Raw genomic sequence first — 10284 nt, forward strand, 5'->3', positions numbered from 1 at the left:
CACGACATTTTTAAGGCCTGAGTCATAATGGGTAGCGATGCCCAATACCTGATCTTTCAGGCCATTGCCACTGTCGGTGGTGATTCACGGCAGACTGTGCACGTGCTCGTCCACGCCCAAGGCGGGATGGATTAGGTACGGTCCGCGCGTGTTGGGCGCACGGGCTGAACGGTGTGTGCGCGCGTGCTGGGCACGCGGGTTGAACAGTGTGTGCACGCGCACGCCAATGCCAAGTGCCACACGCGGGCGTCAATGCTACCCTCCAGCGCCGAGCGCTGCGTGTGGGTGCGGGACGTGTTGCGCGGGGGTGCGGGATGCGCAAGCCGGGAGACGTGCCGCGGTTGCAGCGCACGGAGTTGTGCGGGGTGCCACACAGCGGCCGCGCGGGCAGCGCGCGCATTGCGTGTGCGGGGTGCGGGGTTGGGAGACATCCCGCCATGAGACTAAGGCATGTGGCGCACTGAGTGCGCCGAGACGGCATAGCGGGCGCGTAGTGCTCCTGCACGTAGTGCTGGGCGTGCAGCGCCCAGCTCGGGGGCGTCGAATGCGACGACGTTGCGCAGACTGCGTGCTAGAGTGTCGACACGGGTGCCGGTGGCGTGTGTGATCGTCAAGGCAGGGGTGGCGTGTGTGATTGCCAGGCCTGCGGGCGCGCGGCGCCCGGCCCGGCGCACTTGTGTAGCGGCAGAGTGGGCGCGCGCGTGGTGCGACGGCCCTGAGGCAGTGTGGCGACATTACCTTGGCGCAAGGTGCCTCGTCTCGTTCGTTGTATCACCCCTCGTCTTCCCCCATGTAATTATCCCCAATGATGATGTACCCTTTATGATATAAATGCAATGATCCTGTTCACTGACGGTGCCTAGCACCACCATCTCCTCTAACCCCTTCTAAGCGATCTTAAGCAATTGCAAAAGCTTCCGTTGCAAGAGATCAAGGCTGCTCAGTGTTCTGCTCTAAGCATTGAGGCCGACACACGCCAATTCCGAGCAAGAAACCTAGCTCGAGATTTGACCGTGTGACAGCTAGTTATAGAGGTGACTCATCAGTTTTAAACATATTTGAAACTAAATATAATACTGATCCACTAAAAATTCATGCATTAAATCTTATTTTTATAAGAATCATCATCCATGTGTGAAATAATTATATCTGTATTTTTATTAATGAATGAAAAATTGCTGCATTGATTTATATATATATATATATATATATGTATGTATTATTGTTTGTTTAGGTCAAGTATATACCTAATTGATTTTAGAAACAAGAGGGATAAGAGAGAAGGGATAGAGGAATTCCAATATATCAGGTCAACAACCAATGAAGACGCTTACAGCCATATATTTTTCTGCCGAGCCTCATCCACGTAGCAGCCCTACTATATGGTGGACTAGGGAGCAAGGCCTTCTGGTAGCATACTCATGGAAGGAGCTAGAGAGGCAGGTACAGTCGTCCAGATGCAAGGGGGGAATCTATCAATTTCAAATAATTATAATGTGTCTAGTGTATAAACTACCACATTTCTTTATTTCTTCCATATGGGCTCAAGATTTCTGTGCTTTCTTTAAGTTTGATGGTGGACAACAATCTTAAAGAAATGAGACATAATAAATGAATAGGCTCAAAGCCATCCTTCTCCACTCCTGGATACAATTAAGTCACAACGTGTGACCCCTCTCATTAGGGAGATTAGGTGGCCAGTGGTAATGCTGTCCTTCTCAACCCGTGGATGTCATTTCCATTAGCAGGATGGCAAATTCAGATGACATGAAAGTTAACAATGATCTAAATATGTTTCAAAGATTTCTTAAGGTGGCCCACACCATCAAAAGCCTACAAAATAACTGATGGTCCCACCCTTAATATAATTTATATAGACATTGTAATTGTTACAGCTTTGTAAGAGTTCAAGGACTCAAGGAGGAACAAGGGAAGCTTCAAGAGGCTTACATTTTCACCATCAGAAAAGGATGTGAGCTGGGGGATCATGACATGATCAGGAGGCAGTGATCGGCACAACTTTTTCCTGTATCATAATATCAAACTACTCTGGTACTTTAGAATCCTTATTCATGAAATCTTGCATCTCTTCTTAGATTGACGTTTCAGATATTGGTATCTCTAATCAAATTATTTGAGATAATTTTTTATAAGTATTTTGTCAAAAACCTGCATCACTCTGAATTTCAGACATCTCCTTCCTATTTTTTCTTCAATTTTATATGACTAATAGCTTCAAATGATATAACCACATTTCGCCCTATTAAAATAATCTATCATTTCTCCTCCTAAATTTACATAATCAAGTATTAATCCTTTCTTATTGTTTCTCTCATCCTTAATTATTTTCCTCTAAATGTTTTTTCTCTTATATCTTCTTAAAAAATTGTATACGCCTTTTTCACTATCTCACTTAAATCTATATCTTTCATATATTACTCTAATAAGTTCTTTTCTGAACACCTATTTTTATCATATCCTACGACAATAATATTTCATATGATAAAATTATTGCCCTTTTAATCTATTTTATTTTAATTAACTTAATTTTGATCTTGAGCCAATAACTCTTAATGTTTTTATTCTCATATCTGTAACACCCTTTTATCAATATCTCATTAATTACATATTATTAAATAATTAATGCCTCTGATGATATCCAATATCATCTTACTATCTTATTCTCCTTTATAACTCGTGCATTAGATCAATCTCAAGGCACCAGTACATGTGACAGTGAACTCATTCATCACTGAACATAATGATTGAGTTAATTAAGTAGATATATTATTTTATGAAATAAAATATGATTACAAAACATGAAAATTACCATACTTATCATTTTTTCATTACATAGCTAAATTATTTTTTAGTTATACCCACCAAGTTTTTGTTAATACAACAAAGACATAGGTAATGCATAAAATATATATTAAATTGCTATACATGGTTCCTACCCAGATTGACCTATCTATGTATATATATCATAAAGGTATATAGAAGGAAAAATGGACATGCAATGCACACTGATAACACCCTGAATTCATTGTTCAATTCAATTATTAGCACAGTTTTATCCATTTAAAGAGTTTAAAATAGGATTGTTATCCTATATTTACATGTTAATTAATATTCCAAGTGAAGTATGATTTTTACCCCAATTTTCTACGAATTTATGAATTTTATGGAATTTACTTATGCTTGTAATAAATCTATTTAATTTAAATGGGAGTTTTAAAAATTAAATTAAATGTTAATTTATGTGGGAATGAATTAATGAAATTTCTAGATTTTTCTAACATTTTATTAATTTTTTGGGAAGATGAATTTTGAAATAGAAAAAGGATATAAATAAAAGGAAAATAGGATTTTTAAGTAATTTCTTAAGTTGGAGGGACTCTTTTTAATTTTTTGTTGCAAATGTGCCCTTAAAACTGCTCTCGGTCGCTCGTTGAAGGCATAAAACTCCAATAAAAATATTTGTAGGGTATCATCAAATTAATCTTGATTTTCTTTAGTTTTCTTAGAAAAATATGGAGGAGAGAGAAGGGAGGGGCATATATCTAATTATTTTTGGGCGGCGTCGGTTTGCGCGCGTGAATAAAAGCAACGACTTGCGAAAAGAATCAAGAACCTGAGTTAGCGGGGCCACGTGACAAAATCTCAGGCGTTGAAAGAGAATCTGATGGCTTAAATGAGATCGATAGATGCATCTTTTGAGGCCGGTTAGTGCACCACCCATGCTGTGCATACAAATGTGCATGCACGTGAGGTGACGTGGCAACATCTGATTGGGTGACGACAGTAAAAACGTACAGGTAAGTACGAATCAAAATGTATTTTGTGTATTTTTTTTATTTTCTCTTATTTCAAGGCCGAGCATACGTGGCGCGCAGAACCCGCCAAAATTCAGTTAAAAATGCACTAACCAATCAGAGGTCGACACGATACTGCGTGTAAATTGAAATTTAATTTAAAGAATGATATATTGATCCGACAGCTAGGATTGGTCAATATTTATTTTTTAATTACTCTGAATCCTGAAGTCATATTGAGCTCAAAATTTATGGGCTTGCTCATCTTGACCTCCTCTTTCAATCTGTATGATCAATCAAACATGAATGGATAAAAATCAATTAATTATTGGGGGTAAATGGTAATTTTTACCATATAACCTAAGTATAAAAACATAAATTTGAGTTGAGGAGGTCATTTTGGATGCGGCTCTTTCACATATGTAAGACAGAGAGGAGCTACATCCTGGATCAACCCTATTTGGTACTTTGTATTTCATTGTATTTGATTTTTTAGTGTAATTTAGATCATTTGTTAGTAAATTTCTTGATCGTTCTTCTTGATCTTAGTTTGAAACTTGAAATCGCTTGGCTTGAGTGGCATGTACAAGCCCTTACAAGGATTAAGAGGATTGATTATTGAATTGAGCTAACTATTTCACTTGCACACTTAAAACCAAAAAAATAACAAAATAAAAAAAGGAGTTTAATTTCTAGGTAAGATTAGGGTAAGTTTATGAGAAAGTGGTGAGTTAGTTTGAATAACCAGTTCCCCCCAAAACAAATTGAGATCAAATTTTCTTCTTAAACCCTCTAGTGGATTACTTTTATTCTTTTTCTTGGATCAAAGAAGTCAATTTAGAGAATCCCTATTATTCTATTCTTCCCATCTCCTCTACCCACCTTTCTAAATTCTTCATATAATTAGGGTAACTGGATTTTCATTGAAGATTCAATTAACCCTTAATTAGAGTCTGATAATTCATGTAGATCATTAATTATGTAATTCAAACCATTCATTTGGAAAAATGATGATAAACATTAGTATTCTTAGCCTGATTTGTATGTATGCTATCAGAAGAACTTGATTCAATATTTATTTTGATGAAATTTCTTTGAGTTGTTCACTGTAATATTAAAAATATTCTGTATTTATACTAGGTTTTGGAACAGACTGCTACCCTTGGGGAAGAACTGATTTAGGAAGAAATGTTTAAGTAGCTTATATGCCATGGGAATCTATAAATAATCATATTCTTTTCAAAGAAAACAAAAATTATGTTGAGAATTCTAAAATATTAATTCGTATTTTTATCTGACAAATGGCCAAAATTTGATCTGGGTTGAACCCTACTCAGAGGTCTACAATAAATATATCCAAAAAAAATTACATAGTTATTTTGTCCCTTCCAGAAGATTGTGAAGTTTACATAGTCATGTTTTTCATCTCTACACTAAATGTCCATCATGTGATCATCTGCCTTGTCACCATCTACCAAGGCTCCATCACTTCACTTATGTCAACATCCATCAGTTTCAATCGGCCCCCCTTTCAAAATGAACTAGAAGAAACATGTGTATTGTTTTTCTGAATAGTTCACTGTGTCTCTAACTTGAATGAGTTTAGCTGTGTTGGCACTTGATGGATTGAATATTAACTAGTGTATATTTTCTCACATATGAAGACGGAGAGAGCGATGCACAAAATTGGAATTGGTTTGTGATTTCGTGCAACTTGTTGGCACATGCCTCTACATATATCACACCTCACACCTTAAATCATCTATTAATAATTTTTTGAATGAAATTCTAAAAAAATTGATACCTTATAAGTCAAACATGTAGTCAAATTTAACTTCTAAATTGTAATAAAATTTTCCACTGAACTAGTAGACATTTTTGCATGTTTCATATCGTGTGATCTGATCCTTTACCAATTTGTCATAGTAAATTATCCAGTAAATCGTAGGAAAATAATTTTTTTTGTTCTTTACCTTGGTATTTCTGTGATAAATGAACTAATAAAATTGAGTAAAAGTTATCCTATGTAGGTGATTATATGGTCGTCATAATTCTGAAAAATTCAAATCAAATTCCATTGGCTTTAATTTTTTGCCATCTGGTTTAAACATTAAAGTTTTATTGAATCATAAGATATTCAAAATATACCCAATTCTTCTTCAACTTGAAGTATTTGATATAAAACGAATGTTCTAGGGAATGCGCTGAGTTATAAGAAGTATCAAGTTACACCCACAATTTATTAAGGTCATGATCAAAGAAAGAACAACCCACAGCAACGAAAACCGACCAAACTCCCACTGTCAGACTTATCCAGTTACTGAGAGCTCACCCTCACTTTTGCGGAAGAGCGTATCCAAAAAATATAGAGTGATAATTATTATAAATAAATACCCAGAATCTCTTGATGTCATTATTGAAGAAAAAAACAACCCACTCCAAAGAAAACCAACCAAACTCACGCACTCAGACTTATCCAGTAACAGCGAGCTACCTCTCACTCTTGCGGAATAGCTTATGCAAAATATGCTGAGTAATAATTACTAAGTAAAGCCCACAATCTGTTAATGTCATTATTGAAGAAAAAACAAACCACTCCAAAGAAAACCGACCAAACTCACGCACTCAGACTTATCCGGTAACTGAGAGCTCTCCGTCACTCTTGCCGAAGAGCTTATGCAAAAAATATATAGAGTGATAATTAAGTATAAATAAAACCCACAATCTATCAATGTCATTATTGAAGAAAAAAACAGCCCACTCCAAAGAAAACCAACCAAACTCACGCACTCCGAGTTATCCAGTAACAAAGAGCTCTCCCTCACTCTTGTGGAAGAGCTTATGCTGAATATGCTGAGTGATAATAAGTAAAACCCACTATCTAGTAATGTCATTATTGAAGAAAAAACAACCCACTCCAAAGAAAACCGACCAAACTCTCGCACTCAAACATATCCAGTAATAGAGAGCTCTCCCTCACTCTTGTGGAAGAGCGGATGCAACATATGCTGAGTGATAATAAGTAAAACCCTCGATCTATAAATGCGATTATTAAAGAAAAAACAACCCCACTACAAAGAAAACCGACCAAATTCGCACACTCAGACTTATCCAGTAACTTAGAGCTCCCCCTCACTCTTGCGGAAGAGCTTATGCCACTTATGCTGAGTGATAATAAGTAAAACCCACAATCTATTAATGTCATTATTGAAGAAAAAAACAACCCCACTACAAAGAAAACCGACCAAACTCACGCACTCAGACTTATCCAGTAACAGAGAGCTCCCCCTCACTCTTGCGGAAGAGCTTCTGCTGAATATGCTGAGTGAACGTACGAGGAGTAAACTTGGCCGGTGAACTCTCCCCAACGAGCTCTGTTAACGGCCTTAAAACAATCTTCTCATGCGGCGGCTCGCAGAAAACAGCCCAGGAAATGCGAACTCTCTCCTTATTCACCAGCCCTCTGTGCAATATACTCTTGTAGGCGCCATTGCTTAGAATCTCTATTGAATCGCCAATATGCATTATCAACGAATCCGGTACGCACTTGGCCGTAATCCATTTACCTTGGTGTAAAACCTGTAGTCCAGGAACCATGTTATGAATGATGAAGGTGAGGGCGCTTACGTCTGTGTGGGGTTGCACTCCGACTGCCATTTCAGGCTGTGGGCAACGTGGATAGTAGTTGATCTTTAGTTGTAGGAGAAGATCGCTAAGTCCGCCTACTTCTTCCTCTAGTCTTCCTTCCTCTAGGCCTAGCCCCAGAGATAGCATAGCCATCATCTTACTCGCCACAACTCTAAGCTGCCGAGCAAACTCTTGGGTTTCTCCGCTGCATCCATGGAGACATTCAGGGTCAGAGATGGATAACTATAGTTCCGAATCGTCCTGTGACGTGATTGATGGATGGGACGGGATGAAGATAAATGCAGGGATGAGGACGGGATGGTTTTTTCATCCTAGATCTCCGGACCGGATGGTTTTTTCGTCCAAGGGGATGAAAACCACCCCGTCCCTTCGTCTCGGGACAAACTTTCATCCCAGTCTTCATCCAACCTTTCAAACGGGATGATTTTTTCATCCTGGGATGAAAAAATCTTCCCGTCCGCATTCCTACACTAGTGTAGTTCTGGATTGTCCAGGATGTGGATGATGGACGGGACAGGATGAAGATCGTCCTGTCCGACATTCGGAATCAGTGCAGGGACATGGATGGGACGGTTTTTTCATCCTAGACCTCCGGGCGGGATGGTTTTTTGGTCTGAGTGGACGAAAACTGCCCTGTTCCTTTGCCTCAGGATGAACTTCCGTCCCGGTCTTCATCCAACCTCGCGGACGGGATGATTTTTTCGTCCTGAGATGAAAAAACCGTCCCGTCCGCGTCCCTGCACTAGTGTAGTTCTGGATTGTCCGGTATGTGGATGATGGATGGGACAGGACGAAGATCGTCCCATCCGACATCCAGAATCAGTGCAGGGACACGGATGGGACGGTTTTTTTAGTCAGAGACCTCCGGACAGGATGTTGTTTTCATCTGAGTGGACAAAAACCATCCCGTCCTTTCATCTCAGGACGAATTTCCATCCTGGTTTTGTCCAACCTTGCGGATGGGATGATTTCTTTGTCTGGGGACAAAAAAACCGTCTCGTCTGCGTCCCTGCACTATATGGATAACAAATGATGGTTTGAGATGGATGGAATGGAATGGAGATGGATGGGCGTAAAATAGAGTAATGGAATAGAGTTTGATGATTGAATGGCACAGGTTAGAGGTCTGCACAGGTGACTGATGTCAGATTGATACCATATTAAATATCAAAATCCTATCAATAGATGATAGCCAGGGCACTACTTTTCCTCTTATGAACGAAGTTTGATGATGGGTAATGGGTTTTTGTTTCGTTTTATGTTCTTAGATCTAGACAGATGATGGATGATGGACTGAGATCTACCATGTCCCATTTGTCGTTTTCCCATGAACCCTAAACACAATCCATGTTTATTAGCAACATAAAAACATAGCCCCTAAAAATATAATCATAAATAGATTAAAATAATGAACAAAACTGCATATAGATTTGTTATTTTATTATCACGAGAAGAAAGTAATTAAAATTTTATTTAAAATAAAAAAAATAAAGAATCTAGAAATTTCCCCTGGGCCAATCAATATTATAAACTTTTCATTAAAACCTAAATTTTATTATCTGCCCATAAAATGAGAAAAACATTCTCTGAACAGAAGCAAATGAAACACTCACAGATCTAATCTCTGAATAAAAAACATTTCAGTTCAGGCACAAACGATCTGTACCAACAATCACAGATCTAATCATTCCGGCACACCCTGTTTAGTGGTTTATTATTGTTATTACCGACCAGTCCTACCTGCTTGGACGGGAAAGACAGTAAAGTACACTAACACAGTGGGGGTTTGATGACAGGATGGGACGAAACGGTAAGGAATAGAAATCGGTTATGGGTTTTGATGGGTGATAAATGACATTCGACGGATGATGCTTACATGTAATCGGTGGGCTCCTTGGGCCAAATGGCGTAGTTTGCCTTGTCCTCAGGGAAGATGAGGTGAAAGAAGTAGTCCTGCCACTCAAGCTTGCCACTCTCTGTATTAACCAGCTTGCTGCCATAGCCTTGGATATTCCCACTCGACTGATCATTTGCGTATCTCTCTTTCTCTTCCACAGGAAGAGAGAAGAACTTCTCTCCCGCTGCCTGCAAACGCTTGATCAGCTCAAGACAAACGCCGTGGTTTACAACGTGCATGACCCCCCACTCCATAGCGGCTTTCTTCACAGCCTCGATGGATCTCCGCCGTTGATCCTCGTCCCCGGAGAGGAACCCGGCGAGATCAACGGTGGGGATGTCTGGGCCATGGGTTGATTTCCTCGCTGCCTCTAGCGCGTCTACGAGGGTGGCTCTCTCTTCCTCTGGCCGAACGTACTCTGGTGGGATTGAAGTAACGCTAATGGCGGACAAACTCTCTACTCTCAACGGCGCCATGCTCTGTCTCTTGTGTTGTTTGAAGAACCCAGTCTACAGCAGTCACTGGGAAACTTGTTCCAAATCTACTTAAATAGAGAGCTTTTCATCTGTTCCCTCGGTTGACGGGCAAGAGAGGAAGGAATGGTAGGTTGGTGGTTTCTCTAACTTTCAAGATCTGGGTCAGAAGGATTGTCACCTACCGTTCAGAAACCTTACATGGAATAGAGATTGGCACGACCATAATTGGGTTGGATCGGATCGGATCGGTTAGGTCAGATCAGGTCAGATCAGATAGATCGGATTGGACTACTGAGGTCAAGTCAGATCGGATCGAATCGAATCAGTAAGTTCAGGTCGGGTTGGCTTGGATCAGATCAGATTGGATTGGGTCTGATTTTTTTAATAACTGACATCAGCCATTAGTGACTTTAATAACTATGAAAATCACAAGATATTACTAAAATTT

The 10284-nt window shown here is 39.5% G+C and overlaps 1 protein-coding gene across 1 annotated transcript; it reads right to left on the bottom strand.

Annotated features, from left to right (window-relative positions):
• Positions 1-6987: 6987 nt before the first annotated feature.
• Positions 6988-9961, bottom strand: LOC144715137 (anthocyanin synthase-like). The gene is made up of 2 exons (XM_078590031.1): positions 9340-9961; positions 6988-7647 (listed from the first exon to the last, which is right to left on the bottom strand). The coding sequence occupies exons 1-2, from the start codon at positions 9834-9836 to the stop codon at positions 7080-7082; spliced, it is 1065 nt and encodes a 354-aa protein (XP_078446157.1). The 5' UTR covers positions 9837-9961; the 3' UTR covers positions 6988-7079.
• Positions 9962-10284: the final 323 nt, after the last annotated feature.

The sequence above is a fragment of the Wolffia australiana genome, chromosome 18, assembly GCF_029677425.1.
Source record: "Wolffia australiana isolate 7733 chromosome 18, ASM2967742v1".
NCBI lineage: Eukaryota > Viridiplantae > Streptophyta > Magnoliopsida > Alismatales > Araceae > Wolffia > Wolffia australiana.

Coding starts and splice junctions, on each gene's coding strand:
- LOC144715137 (XM_078590031.1), bottom strand. CDS start 9,836: ATGGCGCCGTTGAGAGTAGAGAGTTTGTCCGCCATTAGCGTTACTTCA. Junction 7,648..9,339: donor AAGGAGCCCACCGATTACAT/GTAAGCATCATC, acceptor CCATGGATGCAG/CGGAGAAACCCAAGAGTTTG.